This window comes from Eubalaena glacialis, chromosome 1 (assembly GCF_028564815.1).
Source record: "Eubalaena glacialis isolate mEubGla1 chromosome 1, mEubGla1.1.hap2.+ XY, whole genome shotgun sequence".
In the NCBI taxonomy this organism is placed as follows: Eukaryota; Metazoa; Chordata; class Mammalia; order Artiodactyla; family Balaenidae; genus Eubalaena; species Eubalaena glacialis.
In genome coordinates, this window is record NC_083716.1 from 30,877,069 (window position 1) to 30,895,720 (window position 18,652).

General features: G+C 48.2%; 1 protein-coding gene across 3 annotated transcripts; it reads right to left on the bottom strand.

The window, feature by feature from the left end:
• Positions 1-12,115: 12,115 nt before the first annotated feature.
• On the bottom strand, positions 12,116-16,348 carry MARVELD1 (MARVEL domain containing 1). 3 transcript variants are annotated; one of them, XM_061194720.1, is made up of 3 exons: positions 15,095-16,348; positions 14,149-14,849; positions 12,116-12,609 (listed from the first exon to the last, which is right to left on the bottom strand). In XM_061194720.1, exon 1 carries the CDS (start codon positions 16,207-16,209, stop codon positions 15,688-15,690), a length of 522 nt encoding a protein of 173 aa, XP_061050703.1. In that variant the 5' UTR covers positions 16,210-16,348; the 3' UTR covers positions 12,116-12,609; positions 14,149-14,849; positions 15,095-15,687. The 3 variants fall into 3 exon arrangements, with proteins under 3 accessions (XP_061050703.1, XP_061050712.1, XP_061050693.1); XM_061194729.1 differs by having other exon boundaries at positions 14,154-16,348; XM_061194710.1 differs by having other exon boundaries at positions 14,149-16,348.
• Between the last annotated feature and the right edge of the window lie 2,304 nt (positions 16,349-18,652).

The window sequence follows — 18,652 nt, forward strand, 5'->3', positions numbered from 1 at the left end:
CGGCGGCGTGCCCTTGACGTCATCGCTCCCGCCCCGCCTCCGGCCGGACTCCCGGGTTTAGCTCCGCCCGCTCTAGGACAGGTGAGCGCCCTCGTCCGCACTGCGCCTGCGCACCTTTTCTTTTTCAGCCAGGATCCTGGGCTTAACTGTAGTCCTGCCCGACGGCGGTTCGCTAAGCCCTGGGAGCTCAGGGAACCCCACCCTTCGCTGCCCCCGCGTCGTTTTGGATTCCGGCAGGGAGCAGTTGGAGAGAAGCTAATCTGAAGAATCTACGTCTGCATCCTCCCCCACCAAATTTGGCACTTACCTCACCTCCTGGGGACCATGAGCTTACAAAAGGCAGAAACCATATCCCTGCATGCCCGATGCCTAGCAGAGAATACAATTCCGTTCAGCGTTTCCTGAGTAGCTACTGTGTACACGGTCCTGGGCAAGCCCTTCCCAATTCAACCCACTTCTCACTGCGTTGCCCGGTTAATCGCCCTTAAAGCATGCATCCGATGCCTTTGCATTAATAATAATAACACTAACATTTATTTACGGAGGGCTTACCAGGCGCCAGACACTGGACTAAGCTCTCTGTAGGCATTATCTTAGCTAGTCCTCCAACAACGCTATTAGGGTTATCGCCATTTCACAGATGAGGAATCTGAGATTTGTCAAGGAACTTTAGTGTCTGTCAGCTAGTATGCAACTGTGAGCTGGGATTTTAACCTCGTGTGTCATCTGACCCTGGTTCCCCCAACCATACCATCACCACCTTAGTCTGCATTTACTAGCCTCATCCCCTGCTACTCCCCTACAGGAGCCTCTTAACTTCAGCCAACTGAACTCCTCCATTGGTACCTTCAAGTGCCCCTTGCATTCTGGTCTCCTTACATTGCTTGTGCTGTGAGCTCCGGGAGGAATGCCCTTCTCCCACTTGTGCTTGGGTCCAAATCCAACCCATTCATCTAGGCAGGAGTCAAATGTCTGCACTCCTTCCCTGATTGCCCCAGCCGGAAGTAATCACTTCCCCCTCCAAACAGCCAGAAGATAGACAGGTACAAATCAGCCACTCACCACTAAACCATATTCAGAAATCCCCTTGCTTTTTAGAGGAATGAGCCTGGCTTTGTGGCTGGGCCAGGCTTGTCTGATGGACTCTGCCTCTCCTTTAAGATGAGGCTAGGAGAAGCAGAGAAAGAAGAATGTTTTTTCTTCAGTATCTTTACCTGTAATTCCACCTTCAGTAATTTACTCCAAAGGTAGATTTCACTTTCTTTGCAATCCCTCCTTCTTAGGTCTGCCTGGACCATTGGCCTCAGGCTGACTGTAGCTAGTAGTTTTATTGGTTCTCTCTCCTGGCAGCTATAGAATTGAGGGATATCATTCCAGAACTCCTAGACATTATTTGAGGAAAACACTGGAGGATACAAAAAGGCTCTAAAGACCAGAAAGGGACAACAGTCATGGCCCATCGATGAACAAAGGCTTCCCCTGGTAACTAGAGACTGGTCAACTGGAGTCTGCTTTCTGGGACCTGACTCTGATTTTTCATAATCAAGTTCTCCTGGTTCCTTCTTTCCCTTCTCCAGCATTCTGAGTCTTCACTTCTTGCCTCAGATCCTGGTGCCACTGATGTTTTCCCCTGGATAGCTGATAGGTGGGAGAGACTAAGGGAGAAAATAAAATAGAAAAAGAGGATAATTAATACCTTAACATGACATTTTTCGGAGGTTAGTCTTTGAATCTATAAGCAAGGGTGTATATGGCCCACATAATTGAATTTCACTGGGGCTCTTGGAGAAATATTAGCAAGAAATGTTAAGTAGAACAAGCTGGAAAAATATGAGCAGGAAAAGAAGGGAATGTCTAAGCACAGCTTTCTCCACCAGATGGCGCTCTCACCCACTCTTACACAGACTTGTTCAGAAGCCTCTCCAAACTTGGGGTTTCTGGCGGTGGTCTCTCATGCCACCATTTCTTGCATATACCATGCATATACCTTCTCATGCTTCTAGCTGCATTAGTTATCTCTTGCTGTGTAACAATTATTTCAAAACTTAGTGGCTTATCAGAACAGCAAAAAAACAAAAAACTTAGTGGCTGAAAACAATAATAAATATGTATTATTTGGCTTTGGGGTGGTATTTGCAGGAAACTGCAAGCAGCTTGGTGGGTGGTTTTGGCCCAGGGGCTTTTGTGAGGTTGTGCTCAGATGCTGGCCAGGGCTGCTGTCATCTGAAGGCTTGATGGGGCTGGAGGATTGGCTTCCTCACATAGCAGACCGGTTGGTGCTGGCTCTTGTGCTGACAGGCTGGCAAGGGGTTTGGGTTCCTTTCCACCTAGGACTCTCCAGAAGGCATCTTGAGTGTCCTCGCGACATGGAGGCTGACTTCCCCCAGAGCAGGAGATCCAAGAGGCAGCAAGGCAGGAAGCTACAAGGTCTTCTATGCCATATCCGCAGAGGTCACACACTGTCACTTTCACAATATCCTGTTGGTTTTACGGGTCGAACTAGTCAACATTCCAACGCATAATGGGAAGATTATACAACAGCATAACTACCAGGAGGTGAGAATTATCGGGGCCATCCTGGAGGCCATCTTGGAGGCTGGCTGCTATGTGCTGCTCTGTCGGCTTAGATTACCCTTCCTTCCACCTCATCTCCCCCTGCTCACCTTTTAACATCCAGCTTGAATATCAGGTTCTTTGTAAAGACTTCCCCAAATAATTCCTCACTTCCTCCTCTGTGTTTACACAGAACTCTTTCATCTCTATTAAGCACCTATCACCTTGCATTTCTTTTTTCTTTCTTTCTTTTTTTTTTTTTTTTTTGCCGCGCAGCATGCAGGATCTTAGTTCCTGGACCAGGCGTCAAACCTATGCCCCCCTGCAGTGGAAACTCGGAGTCTTAACCACTGGACCACCAGGGAAGTCCCTCACCTTGCATTTCAATCTTTCTCTTTTTTTTTTTTAAATTGAAGTATAGCTGATTTTTTTTTTAATTTATTTATTTATTTTTGGCTGTGTTGGGTCTTCGTTTCTGTGCGAGGGCTTTCTCTAGTTGCGGCGAGCGGGGGCCATTCTTCATCGCGGTGCGCGGGCCTCTCACTATCGCGGCCTCTCGTTGCGGAGCACAGGCTCCAGACGCGCAGGCTCAGCAATTGTGGCTCACGGGCCTAGTTGCTCCGCGGCATGTGGGATCTTCCCAAACCAGGGCTCGAACCCCTGTCCCCTGCATTGGCAGGCAGATTCTCAACCACTGCGCCACCAGGGAAGCCCCTCAATCTTTCTCTTGAACATGACTATTTCCCTCATTGTGTCCTGAATTCCTGAGAGCCGGGGACTGTGACTTAACATCCTGCCAGGCCCAGTTTCTGCCAAGTATCTAGCACAGCCCTGGCATAGTAGGAACTCAATGAATGCTTGTTTTAAAATAAATGAGTAAAACAGAAAATAACAAGTGTTGGTGAGGATGTGGAGAAACAAGAACCTTGTGTGCTGTTGGTGGGAATGTAAATGGTGCAGACTCTATGGAAAACAATATGGCAGTTCCTAAAAAAATTAAACAGAATCACCATATGATCCAGCAATGCCACTTCTGGGCATATACCCAAAAGACTTGAAAGCAGGGTCTCGAAGAGATATTTGTATACCCATGTTCACAGCAGTTTTAATCACAAAAGGTGGAAGCAACCCAAGTGTCCATTAATGATGATGAATGGATCATCATTCATCATTATGATGAATGGATAAACAAAATGTGGTGTATACATACACAATGGGCTATTTTTCCTTAAAAAATAAGGAAATTCTGACACATGCTACAACATGAATGAACCTTGAGGACATTGATGCTGAGTGAAATAAGCCAGTCACAAAAAGACAAATACTGTATGATTACACTTATATGAGGTATCTAGAGCAGTCAAATTCATAGAGACAGAAAGTATTGAATAGTGGTTGTCAGGGGCTGGAGGGAGGGGGAATGGGGATTTATTATTTAATGAGTACAGACTTTCAGTTTTGCAAGATGAGAAGAGTTCTGAAGATGGTTGCCCAACAGCGTGAACATATTTAATACCAATGAACTGTACATTTAAAAAATGGTTAAGATGGGGACTTACCTGGTGGTGCAGTGGTTAAGAATCTGCCTGCCAATGCAGGGGACACAGGTTTGATCCCTGGTCCAGGAAGATCCCACATGCTGTGGAGCAATGAAGCCCGTGCGCCACAACTACTGAGCCTGCGCTCTAGAGCCTGCGAGCCACAACTACTGAGCCCGCGAGCCACAACTACCGAAGCCCACGCGCCTAGAGCCCGTGCTCCACAACAAGAGAAGCCACCGCAATGAGAAGCCAGGGCACCGCAACGGAGAGTAGCCTCTGCTCGCTGCAACTAGTGAAAGCCTGCATGCAGCAACGAAGACCCAACGCAGCCTAAATAACTAACTAAATAAACTTATTATTTTTTTAAATGGTTAAGATGGTAAATGTTATGTTATGTGTATTTTGCCACAATATTTAAAAATTTTAAACGGAGGAATGATGGATAAAGAAAGTGTGATATATCCATTCAGTGGAATATTAATTTTCATCATAAAAAGGAACGAAGTATTGCTACATGCTACAACATAGATGAACCTTGAAAACATTATGCTATGTAGACACAAAAGACCACATATTGTATGATTCCATTTACACTAAATGTCCAGAATAGGCGAGTCCATAGAGACAGAAAGTAGATTGATTAGTGGCTGCCAGGGACTGTGGGGAGGAAGGAATTGGGAGTGACTAATAGGTACAGCGTTTCTTTTTGGGGTGATGGAAATGTTCTGGAATTGGATAGTGGTGATAGTTGCACAACTTTGTGAATATACTAAAACCACTGAATTGTATACTCTAAAACGGAGAATTTCTGCGTGAAATTTTATCTTACAGGAACTGTTTCAATTTTTTTAAATGAATGAATAAATGAAAGAAACATTTGACTGATATGTATTTTTAGATTCACTTTAATATTTGGGTTTACTCTAGTATTTAAACTTAATATTTGGGTATATTTTTGGATTAATAACTCACTGCCATTGGTCTGAAAAGTGTTCAATAAATAACATCTTTATGTTCTTGTACCTGGGAAAGAAGTCCTCATGAGTAATGAGTTTTCCAGCTGTGACACAGTGAGTTGTTGGACAAACACAGCAAGGAAATGAATGTCTGCTGTTCTACTCTTACTCAACAGCTCTTGGCAGCCATGAAAACAACCATTCATCAAACACAGGGGCAAAAAACGTCTCGAAGAGCAAGGCAATGAAAACCTCAGCAATAAAACCTGTGGCCTCCCAGGAAAGAAGCAGTTAACTGTCCACCCAAAAGTCCTTTTCCCTTTTCCAGAGTATAGAGTTGTAGCCGGGCAGCCATTGCTCCACCATGGACTACACCTTCCAGCCTCCTTGCATGTAGATTTTTAGGTCATGTGACTCCCCAAAAGAAGTGAGTGATGAGAGTCACTTCTAGTCCAAGGCATTTAAATGTCGGAAATCTACTCCTCCCGCTTTTCTCCCAAATGCCAGCTCAAAGCAGAGGGGATGGCTGGGCCACAAAGTTGGAGGAGCCTAAGTCCCTGAATCATCACATCGTGGAAACCTCCCACTGACCTGGAATATCCACAATGGACAACTATGTGAGGCAGAAATATATTTGTATGTGAACAACAAATAGACTTTTGTTATATTAAGCCACTGAAATGTTGAGGCGTGTTTGTTACAGCAGCTAAACCCTAATATTCATTCATTCCACTAAATAACTACTTATTATGTGCCTTCATGGAAATATAGAGAAGAATAGCCTGGAATTCTTCCCTCAAAAAGTTCTCATTCTAAATTGGAGAATTAGATGAGAGAATTAATGGGAGAGACAACTTGAATAAAAATGCCACAAATGGAAAGGCAGTAGGTGAGCCACAAAAACCCTGCATAGACCAATTACTATTAACGAAACTGAGAGAATTAACCAGAAAACTTCCTAAAAGGGAGTTCCCTTGTGGCCTAGTGGTTAGGACTCCAGGCTTTCACTTCCATGGCCCCGGTTCAATCCCTCATCGGGGAACTGAGATCCCACAAACCGCACAGCTTGCCTAAAAACAAACCAATAAAACAAAAAAAGCTTCCTAAAAGGCATCAGGACCAGGTTATTTTGTAGACAATTTTATTAAACCCATCAGTAAAATGATATAGTTAAACTATTCCAGAGAACAGAACAAGATGGAAAACTTTCTAATTTATTCTGAGTCCAAAATTACCATCCATGATATAAATGTCAGGCAAGAGCACACACACAAATAAACAAATTTCATCTGGAACATAGCCAATAAAAATAGCAAAAGAATACACCTACCACACAGCTAAGCCACTCCACTGCTAGGTATTTAACAAAGAGAAATGAAAGTGTATGTCCACACAAATATTTGTGCATGAATGTTCACAGCAGCTTTATTTGCAGGAACCAAAAAGTTGAAACAACACAAATGTCCATCAACAGGTGAATGGATAAACAAATTATAGTATATCCATACAATGGAATAATACTCAGCGATAGATAAAAATGAATGAACTATTGGTACAACAACAACATGAGTGAATCTCAAAATTATTGAGTAAAAGAGGCCAGACACTGCCCCCTCCGATGGGGGGGGGGAAAAAAACACATACTGTACATTCCACTTATATAAACTAATCTATAGTCATGGGAAGCATCAGTAGTTGCCTGGGGTGGGGAGATGGAAAAGGGAAAAAGAGATTACAAGGGGGCACAAAAAAGCATTGGGGCACAATGGATATGTCCACAGTCTTAGTTGTGATGGCTTCACAAGTGTACACATACGTCAAAACTCATCAAAGTGTACATTTTTTTTTTTTTGGTTGTGTCCTGTGGCATGTGGGACCTTTGTTCCCCGACCAAGAATCAAACCCATCCCCCCTGCAGTGGGAGCACAGAGCCTTAACCACTGGACCGCCAGGGAAGTCCCCAAAGTGTACATTTAAGCCATGTGAGGTTTAACATAGAAGTATACCCTAATAAATCTTTGTGTGTGTATATGTATAAATTAGATAGATAGATAGATACATAGATAGATAGGCAAACACTTCACCTGTCTGAGCCTCATCTACAAAATGTGGTTATTATCTATGCTGTTTATCTTTTCATATAAGGATGAGATGAAATAATGAATGCAAAAATATTTTTGCAAGCTGTGAGTACAAGAGATTGGGACATGTGTAATCTTTATTACTATTAATGCCATTATCAACAATAATATCATCATTTTTATCATCACTATCACAGTCACTACACAAAGACCCCATCACCTCAGCCTTCTGGCCCACTAGGTTAAGCTCACTGAGGTAGTTCACCAATTTAACTTAAAAGGAAAAACAAACTCAGCAAGTTCACTAGTTCCTAGGGGTGGCTGGGAGAAGATGCCGAGAAGCTGAAAAATACAACAGAGTTTACCAGGATGTGAGGAAAGACATGTTGTGAAATGTCCAGATACGAAACAGCTAGGGAAGCCGAGCAAGTAACTGTTCCTGGCAACGCCCTGTGTTCCTGGAATAATTTTGACTTGAATGAAATCATGGAAGATCTTGCAAACACATAAAGAGGGGAGTCTGTGAACGTCCCACTACTGACACCTGAAAACTCATGGTCAGTTCGTCTCTCCAGATGGACTGGAACCCCAGGAAACAAGATGAGAACAGTGAGTCCTTTCAGGTTGAAAGGAGGCAGAACTTCTTGGAGCACAGAGTCACAGCCCGGGAACTGCCAAAGGGAATAAAAAGGAGAGCAAAGATGGACCTCAGATTCCGTAGGGAAGAAGGAGGTCCTGACCTTCAGGAAAGTGACAATAATTTTTAACACCTCTGTGCATCTTTTCAAGAAAACTCAAATGTGGACACAAGAAAGACCAGTAGAGGGGCTTCCCTGGTGGCGCAGTGGTTGAGAATCTGCCTGCCAGTGCGGGGGACACGGGTTCGAGCCCTGGTCTGGGAGGATCCCACATGCCACGGAGCAACTAGGCCCGTGAGGCACAACTACTGAGCCTGCGCATCTGGAGCCTGTGCTCCGCAACAAGAGAGGCCACGGCAATGAGTGGCCCGCGCAACGCGATGAAGAGTAACCCCCGCTCGCCACAACTGGAGAAAGCCCGCGCACAGAAACGAAAACCCAACACAGCCATAAATAAATAAATAAATTTATTAAAAAAAAAAAAAAAAAAAAGACCAGTAGAGGCTTCATTCCATGGCTGGTGAGATTGTCATTCCAACACAGAATCAGGGCAAGATTGCAAAAGACAGAGTTCAGTATCCAAAAGTTCAGAGTCAGGTCAGACGGCCATACCTATGGCACTGGGTCTCAAGAGGGAGAAGGGCAGGGTGGAGGAGCAGTTTCACAAATGCTTCTTACATCCGGCAGACAGAGGGACTGTCTCTAGGGAGCAGGAGAGTGACCTCAGCACAGTGAGCTGATCAAACCTGAAGGTAATTATCCAACTTCTTTTTAAACCAGGAAGGGAGAAGCTGAGATAATTCAGATTTTTAATAATATAATAAACTTTCCTTCCTGCCTTAGCTTAAGATATAATTATTACAAAATCTAGTGTAGATCTGGGTGAAGTCTTTGGATGGCTGGAAGAAACAGTCTTCTGGGAAATCCTCTGAAACAGCAGAGCATGGTAGCTTAGACCTGAGGTTGAATCTTGTTTCTGTTACTTAGTCAAGTGCCCTGGGGAAATCAGTTTACCCTTCTGAACCTGTCTCCATGTCTGTTAAATAGGGGTATATGCACGGGCTTGTGAGAATGATAAGGACGTTACATAAGGCATCCATCATATTCTTGGCTCATTACCAACACTTCCAAATATTTGTTCCCTTTCTCCCCTCTTCCCAACTTTGTCTCAGAAGTACTTTACCTGTGGCATCAGAGAGCCCCCTTCAGGACTCCTGGAGATGGCAGCAAGGACAGCCTGCCTCCCACCCCCAGGGAGATGCAGCTATCAAGCTGCAGAGGGACTGCCTCTGGGAGCTGGCCCTCACCTCAGTGCTGGGGAAGGAACACCACAGCCTTGGTGCCTACAAGATCCCAAATAGCCACCCAGTTCAAAAGGAATGGGGTCATACATATATACACTAATATGTATAAAATGATGAGAACCCTCTGTATAGCACAGGGAACTCCACTTCGCTGTACAGTAGAAACTAACACAACATTGTAAAACAACGATACCCCAATAAAAATAAATATATAAATAAATAAATAATGGGGAAAAACCAAAAAGGAATGGGGTCATGGAACAGGGAGGGCAAAAGGGCTTTCAGATTAAGAGCCCAGCTGGAATTTCCACAGGCTGATGAGGTTGGTGTGGAGGCCCTTGCCCTCCTGCTGGCTATGCCCAGGTGCCCTCTTTGGGTTCTGGCCACCTGCCCAGCATACCTCTCCTTTGCTCCACAGGGTCCAGAGAGTGTCAGGCCCTCCTCACCTCTCTCCAGCTGCCCCCACTAACCCTAGTCCCTGGTGCTCCTCTCCCCAAGACTGGCTGTGAAGCCAGATACCGCCGCCCCTCTGCTCCCTCCCGTGCTTGCTACTCTTGGCACTCTGGGGGTAGAAGGAGCACAGACCCCGGAGAGCCACTCCCCATCCTAAGCCTCTATTCGTCATCTGTAAAAAAAGGGCCAGTTTTTACTATGATCTCTATAGAAAGCAACCAAGGGAGTTAGCCAAAGTGAGAAAGTTATAAAGGCTCCAGAAAGCCCACAAAATTCTTGCAGTCTCTGACTGTTTATATGAACATTTAAAAAGGGCTAGAGGGACTTCCCTGGTGGTGCAGTGGTTAAGCATCCACCTGCCAATGCAGGGAACATGGGTTCGATCCCTGGTCCGGGAAGATCCCACATGCTGTGGAGAAACTAAGCCCGTGCGCCACAGCTACTGAAGCCCGCACGCCTAAAGCCCGTGGAAGCCACCGCAATGAGAAGCTCGCGCACCGCGACGAAGAGAAGAGTAGACCCTGCTCTCTGCAACTAGAGAAAGCCCGCGAGCAGCCGCAAAGACCCAACGCAGCCAAAAATAAATAAATAAAATACATAAATTTTAAAAAAATAATAAAATAAAATAAAAATTCCCACTGTGGTAGTGGAACTCTTTCTCCAAAAAAATAAAAAAAATAATAAAATAAAATAAAAAGGACTAGAGCTATATTATTATAGAACATTAGAAAGTGTTTAGAACTATATTATTGCTAAATTTTAAAAGCAAGTTGTAGAAGAGTCTGAATGTATATGTGTGTATGTGGATGAGCATCCAGATATTTCATTAGTTATAAAAATTAAGGAAGAAGGCTTAATAGTGAACAATGGCTTATTGCTCAGGTGTGAGGTTAGGATGATCGAATGACTTCTCTTTTTACTTTGTACACTTCTGTACAGGTAAAAAAATTTAATGGGTATATATTGCTATTTTATTCTACAAATAACAATTGTAACAAACAAAAACAATAAAAATATAAATAGTGCTAACGAGACCTTTCTCCCATATCCCTGCCCTTTCCTTTTTATGCCTGAAAAGGAATTCTTAATTCTCCTTCCTCACCATTGACCATCCCACTCCCATCCCTAGAAAAGCAGGAAAAGTAATAGACAGAAATGAACAAATCCCTCGGATTCCCCAGACCCAAATGGGCTCAGTTATGTCCCCAAGGAGCAGTGTCTTATTTCAAAGTGCCCCCAGCATTAAACAGGAAATGTCAGATTAGACCATTCCTGAACACCTGGTCTCTAGGAGGGAAAACCAAACTCCACCTCTACCTCAGAACCTGCCCAGAGGCCCACAGAGCTTAGCAACTGGCTGCTGAGGATAGTAAGAGAACATCTACTTTCCAGGCCCAGTCCTGCCACTTGCCAGCTATGTGACCATGGATAAGGCCTTCTCCTCTCTGGGACTCTATTTCTTCTATTGAATGGGGGTGACAATGCCAACCTCTAAGACTGGTGACAAGATCAAATAGGGTAATGCAAGTAAAAGCACATTTTCAATTGCAAATGTTCCACCGAGCTAAAGTAGAGCGGGTGGCTTACCAGCCTTTGCATAAAGGCCACTTTTTATTTTGTGTGATATTCACTAATTGACACAGAGGGAAGAGGGGAGAAAGGGAGGATCTTGGGCAGCTGGTGGCATTCTCCTCCACCCTGGAAATGCAAACCATGAAGAGGAGGATGAGAGAGAGAGAGAGAGTTTGTGCTGTATTTGAAGAGGGTGCTTTGAAGAGAGTGGGTGTGGAGCACACACAGCATCAGATCCCTGCCTGGAGCCGTTCTAGGTGGGTTTTGAGATCTGCCAGTAGAACTCTATGTCCTGGCTGTGGACTTCAGGCCCAGGTCACAGGAGGGAGGAGCCGACAAGAAGCCTGTTAACTGCCCTCCAGCCCTTTCCAGGGTACCTCAGTCAGCAGGCTGAGGCTGGAAGGCAGAGAGGGGGGACCAGATTGGGTGTGTCTAGAAGGCAACACCAGAACAATGATCTGCAGGAAAGAACCAGAGCCTGGGCTCCAGGAGACCCCACTCTGGCCCCAGTCAGCTCTGTGACATTAAGCAAGTTGCCACGCCACCCTGGGGTTCATTTCCCCTTCTGTAATATGATGGGCTTGGACCAGAACAGGACCCTCTGGCTCCGTGACCATAGTCATCCTGTGCCTGCCCATCAGGCAGTGGAACTTCCCAAACAGAGGGCCCATTGAGAGCCGGAGTGGGAGCTTCTGGAATTCCCTCCAGCCTCAGTCAGGGACAGACACAGGCAGTTTTCTTCCTGATTCCTGTGTCCTGCCCTAACTGTACTGGAAATCTATGACCTCATTTTTCTTTCCCTCCCAGAAAGAAGGGGAAGCCGGGGAGGCAGACAAGTGTGGCAAAATGAGAAGATGGAGGGAGGCTAGGGGACCTGACACAGAGGGTTACTGCAGGGGGCAGGAGAGAAGACACATACACCCAGATCAGACAAACAAACTTTATTCAGAAAAGCATATTAGTAATCACCACTAAACTACTGAATGAGGCACATCAGTCCCCTCTCCCTACCCTCCCTCACCCTCCCATGCACACCCTCTCTTTGGCCTTTGTAGAATACTGGAGAAATCCTCTCCTGGGCCCACAACTGGTCCCAGACTTTTGGGCTGGGGGCAGCCCACAGCAGTGTCAGGTTGGATCGAGTCCTGGAGTCCAAAGAGGGAGGCCAAGGAGACTGCCTCCAGTATCCAAAAGTTCCGGGCCAGCTCAGGTAGCCATTCCCATAGCACATGGCCCCAAGGGGGAGGAGAGGATGGGTGTGGGAGCCATCTTCATGTCCTTCTCACATCTGGAGAAGCCACGGGAGGCCAAGTGGGAAGGCACATCTAGACGAGCCAGTGAGCTCTGGAATGTTTCAGGCACATGTGGCTGTATAAGGTACCATGAAGGTCAAGGAGACGTCTGCTCCTGAGTAAGGTCAGCTAACCACAGACAAAGAACTATGGGCTGGGGGCTAAGAAGAGGTCCTCAAAGGGCTGGATCTGAGCTGAGGATGCAGCTTACGTGATGATCTAAAAAAGAGAAAAGAACACATGCTGGAGCTCAAAAGCCATTGTTTAGGGTTCAGGGGTGCACGGCTCAGTTCCAGGTATCTGGAAGCTTATGCCCAAGTCATAACGCAAGCAGAATAGGAATTTCTCTATGTCAAGGCAAAATGAACCTTCACTATCTTGGCTGTTCCACTGAATGATGTGGAAAGGGAGCTGCTGGGCAAAGATTGTTCCCCCTCCCCACCTCCCTATATGGCCAGTGAAGACACTGAAACCCTCTGCTGGCCCAGGGAAGTGGGCCCTGGGAGAGGTCAGAATGACCGGCTCTGGGAGTCTCCATGGCCTCAGCAACATGGAAACCTGCAACAGAAGAACCAAAGTTGCTGGGCTTCCAAGACACCCCCAGTATCCCAGCAAAGGCCACCCCCAGGCTCTGGCTGGCACCAGCGGTGGGCGCTGAGGAAACAGGTACCCTGCCTGGAGCATGGCAGCAGGACCCCAGCCTAACTGAGACGCTGAAAGGCTCAGTGTTCTGGGATTTCCCGGAGGACAGAAAACAATAGCAACAACAATAACACAAATAACCACAATTTTAATGGATACAGAGTTTCAGTTTTGCAAGATGAAAAAGTTCTGGAGATGGTTGGTGCTAATCGCTGTACAGCAATGTGAATGTATTTAATGCCATTGAACTGTACGCTTTAAAGACAGTTTCGATGGTCAATTGTATGTTATGAATATTTTACCACAATTTAAAAAAATTTTTTTTCCAAAGATAACCATGGGGATACCCTGGCGGTCCAGTGGTTAGGACTCCGCGCTTTCACTGCCAAGGGTGCAGGTTCGATCCCTGGTCGCGGAACTAAGATCCCACAAGCCACGTGGTGTGGCCAAAAATATTAAAATAAATAAATAAATAAAGATAACCATGTTAACAGTATCTAACATGTATTGACCCCCTACTGTATATAGCACAGCCTGGTTCTGAAGAGGTCAGACTGCCAGGGTTCAAATCCGAGCTCCACCACTCACCACTCACCAGCTGGGAGACTCTAGGTAAGTCACTTAACCTCTCTGTGACTCATTTTCCTCATACAGAATATGGAAATAATACTAGAACCCAGCTCAATAGGGTTGTTGAGAGAATGAAATGAATACATAAGTGCTTTGAGCAGTGCCGGGCACAAAGATGCAAAGATGGTGACTATGTAAAACTCACAAAAGCGCTCCACATCCCCACTCAGATCTTCACCACTACAACAGAGAAACCTAAGACTTTTCCTACTAAACTCTACAAACACGCTCACAAAAACGTATTCTGGCCTCCCCTATTCTAGTTTCTAATCCAGAGAGGGTTGAACTTTTTCAAAGAGCAGACTTTTGAAGGATTTAGCAAAAAGGTTGAATTGTTGTAATAACCCTTTGGACATTGTGGTTATTACTGTCACCCCTTCAACTTGCTCCTGAATAAAAACCCTTTAACTTTTAGAAAAGGAGCAGGCTCTGGGTTTTTTTATTCAAAGGCCTATGACCTCTCCAGAAAGCCAAGAGGCATCTTACCTTACCGAGGCTGGGCCAGCTGTTCATCCCAGATCCCGAGTTTTCTTCTCTGTTTGGTGCGACCCACCCCTGCCAGTTGCTCATGGTCAATGCCAGCATCTCTTACAGGTGATGTTCCTTTTGACTGGGAAACCAGGAAACCATCAGGATAACCTTGGCTTCATTTCCCAAACAATGTAAAGGAATGTTCAATCCACAGTTTCACCAGGCTCTCACTGGCCTGGCAGGGCCGGCTATCTTCTCTTTAATGAAGGGGGTGCGGGGCCTCCTTCTGCTATAGAAATTCCCTGGGAAAGAGAAGGAGTGCCCCTTGTCTTCAAACAGACCACAGCCAATGGGTCGGGACCCTTGGTGATAAATGAGAGCCAGGACGACAAACGGCTGCTTGGAACCTTAGGTGGAAAAAACTGGTCCAGGTCCAGAGGCAGTTAACACTGTAAACTGAGTTACTTGGGCTTCTTTTAGAGCAGGACTTCTCAGAGCCTTTCATATGCTAATGAGCATTGTGAATCTTCAAGAAGGGGAGAAAGCACCTTAGACAAACCCTTTTGGCCTTGAAACCCTCTATTAGAGGGTAGCTCCAGAGTCCGGATTCCTGGGAACAACCAATGCTTTAAAGTAAACAACGCTAGACTGGGAGTCCAAAGACCGGGTTCTAATCTTTTTCTGGCTGTTCGCAAGAGCAAGCTCTGAGTCTCCATCTGCAAAAAGAAGGGGGTGGGGTTCGCCTAACATTCCTTGACGCTGGTGTGGTATCCCTAATGCAAAAAAGATATTGGGAGATGGGGACGGAACAGAAACCTGTGAGAGGAAGGCTGGGAAGGCGAGGCCAGGGAAGCTAGTGGGCGTTAGGAACTGGCCTCCGTGAACCGCGAGGACAAAGGCGTAACAGGAGGAGAAAGAAGACTCCAAAGGTGCAAGGGTACAGCCCCCTATCCATCCTCACCTTTGCAGATGGGCCCCAGCGCAAGACATCAAAGCACCGAGGGATGGCCCGGAAGGACTGCGCAGGATGCCTGCACAATCCCAAACTAAAACCACACCCGTCGCTCATCCCAGGACCAGTGGAGGCCCGTCCCCAGCTACGCCCGCGGCGTCATGCCTGCCTTTTTCAGCACTCGGGGCTGGAAGAGGGGCCAGGGCAAGGGGGTGCTCTTCCGAACGCGGAGCGGGAGGGAGGGGGCAGTGGCGCCGCCAGTAGACTGGTTCCAATTTGGGAGCCTCCCCCGGATCTACGCGGCGCCTGTCCACGTCTCGCTCTCGGCCGGGAAGGGGAAGAGGAACAGCGAGGCTTAGCCTCGGGGCGGCCCGACTGAAAGAGTGCGTCCGCCCCTCGGATGCGGCCCTGCCCTGGTCCCAGGAGACGGCGCAGCTGTCCGGACTCTGGACGGCGGCGAAGCCGTCGGACGGGAACTGCGATCCGGGCGCCGGGGCGCGGGCGGCGGCGGGAACGCAGGGCGAGGGGAGGGAGCCGGGGCGCACGGGAGCGGGGCGGCGGCGGCAGGAAGGACGGGTCCCCCGCCCCGCGGCGCAGCGACCTCACGCCACCTCCTGCTCGCCCTGGTAGTGGCGGCAGCAGCCGTAGAGCGCCGAGAGCAGGTAGAGGCCGAGGCAGAGGCCGCCGCAGACGGCGGCCGCCAGGAAGGCGTGGTAGGCACAGGACATCTGGTAATCCTTGAGGTTGCAGTAGCTGTGGCTCTGCGTCTGGCTGATCATGATGCCCATCGCGGCGCCGTAGAGCGCGGCCGCCAGCAGGTCGTGCGCCACGTTGACCACCAGCCAGCGCGAGCCCAGCACGGGCACCAGCTCGTGCTTGCCCAGCAGCGTGAGGAAGTAGAGGCCCAGGGTCAGCAGCCAGAAGAGCACGGACACGAAGAGCGCAAAGTGCACCGGACCCTGGTACCTGCTTGTGGCGATGGTGATCCAGAAGGCGGCGCCGGCCAGCAGCTGCAGCAGCCGCAGCACGCCCAGCGGGCCGCGCAGAAAGGCCCGCTGCAGGCTCACCGCGCCGCGGGCTGCCCGCGCCTGGGGCGGCGGCTGGCGCGGGGGCGGCGGGAGCATGGCCCCCGGGCGCGGTGGCGGCGGCGGCGGCGCCCCGAGCAGCGGAATGGCGACGTCTGGCTCGCGGGGGTGGCCCGGCCGACGTGCCCCTGAGCCCGCCGCGGCCTCCTCGCTCCCCTCCGAGTCCTCCTTTCTTCCTCTCCCCTTCTCCCCACTCTACCTCCCCTCTCTCCTCCCCTCCCTCCTCCCCGCAGCCCTCCTCTCTTTCTCCGTTTCTCTCTCTCTCCACCCCTCCTGCCCGCCCTCTCCCTTCCCCTCCTCCTTCTCCACCCCCACTCGCTCCTCCAGGCTTCCTGCCTTCTCTCTTTGGGCCTCGCTCACCACCCTGGTGCCCCCCTTCCCGTCGGCGCCAAACTCCCAGCTCGGATTCCTTCCTCCTCGGGGCAGGGCGGAGGGCACCCCAGCCGGCGGCGGGTCTTCCGCTCCGTCCGACTGGGCCGAGTTTACCACATCTGCCCGCCCTGCCTGCCCTGGCTCCCTGGCTCCGGTCCAGCCTCGAAGCTGAGAGCGGTCTTCTGGAGGTGGAGCGTCCCCTCAGTCTTAGGCTGGGCCTTTTTCTTTCTCCTCCCTCCTGTCCTAATAGTTCTCTGGGGCCTCCCGGCCCTTCCTTGGCGCTGGAGGAGAGCAGTGCCAGGCTTAAGCTGCCATCTCTTCTCACCTGGACATCCGAATATCATATCCTGCCAGTGCCCACCCCAAACTTATTCTGTCCAAAACTGGGCTCAGACTTTGTCTCAGCCATCTGAGTTCTCCTGTCAGTGAAAGGGACCATCACCTGCTCCAGGCCCCACTGCCCCTCCCGTGCCACAAAGCGAAGTCCTATTAGTTCAATCTCTTTTTTCCAAACTTCTTTGCCATCGAGCATACTAAAAATAGGCTTCCCAGGATGACCAGGACACAAACCCAGCTCTAAGAGACAGCAAAGCCCAACAGTGCTTTACATTATTGCTATTACTGTGCTTTGCAGGAATTCTCATTTAAGCCTCAAAGAACCCCCGAGATACATACAATTATTTTCCTCATCTTGCGGAGGAGAAAAACGGAGCCTAGAGAGGTTAAGACCACGAAACTGGTAACTGCTGCTGGTCTCTCTTCCCTCCCCTTCTGATCCAACCTTTGTGCACTGTGGCATCTTTCTAAAACACAGACCTGGTTGTATATACACTGCTTCCCCTACTGACCACAGAATAGGGTTCTATCTCTTCTATGGGGATGTTTCACAATCTGGCCCCAACCAACTTCCAATTTCCTGGTTTTCCACTTCGTTTTCTTACCCATGCTTGCACCCAGCATGCCAACCCCACCAAACCTCTTAAGGTTCCCAAATAGGCTCAGAATGCCCTTCATTCCCAGACCCCATTCGTCTGGCAAATTCTTACTTATCCTTCAATGCCCAGTTTAAATGCTCCTCCCCTTGGTTTAGCCTCCCAGGCTGTTGACTGCTGGCTCTTCTAGGCCCCCCTTGGAGGTTCCCTCTGTAGTAGTCGAGTCAGCTACATCATAACCATTGGTTATCAAGTCTTATCCATCTTTGCCTGTGCCTGGCACGTAAGAGACTCAGTAAATGTCTGTGGAGTGGAAGACTGGGTGGCTGCAGGGACAGCAGTGAAAGTGAGAGGACCCCTCTTGTCCTGGGGACTGTGCATGCATCAGACCCCCAGCTTATCCTACCCTACGGAGCTCCCTTTCTCGTCTCTCGGTCATGGGATGAGGCAGCTGGCCCCTGGCTCCCCTTGAGGGAGAAAAACTACGTGGCTTCTCAGGGAGCTAATGCCTCCCACTGCCAACTCAGCCCCACCTATGGGTACCCGAGAAAACTCTGAATGCATATTTTAAGTGAACAAATGGTGGTGTATACCACCTGCATTTTTTGGTAAGACAGCATGGCGTAAAGGCTCAGGGTGTAAACCCTGGAGGCAGACTGCCTGGCTACTTCTCACTGCTTCGCCACTCCCTGGTGCTGGGACCTGGGGGGGTCTGTACCTCAGTTTCCTCGTCTGTGAAATCTTTTCATTCAGCAAATAGATATTAAGCACCTAGGAAGTTCTAGGCACCATTTGAGGGGCTAGGGATACATAATATATATGTGATTATTATGAATTGAATGCTTACTATACACTTTATATAAAGTGAGCACTTTATTGTTCTACCTAATCCTTATACCAACTCTTTAAAATAACTGGTATTAACTCTGATTCACTGATGGGGAAACCAAGGCTTAGAGGGGTAAGGAAGTGGACCATGCTCACAGAGCTGGTGGATGACAGTTTAAATAGGAGCCTGGGTGTGGCTGACTCCAGGTCCACATTCAATACGCTTTTATATACTTTCGCATATTGAATTCTCAGCTACTCTCACAGGGACCCAGAAAGGTTACATGACTTGCCCAAAGAAGCACAGCTACTAAGTGTCAGTGTGGGGACTCAAACCTAGGTCTTCCGAT

Bases quoted from the DNA above. Each gene is read 5' to 3' on its own strand.
- MARVELD1 (XM_061194720.1), bottom strand. From the start codon at position 16,209: ATGCTCCCGCCGCCCCCGCGCCAGCCGCCGCCCCAGGCGCGGGCAGCC.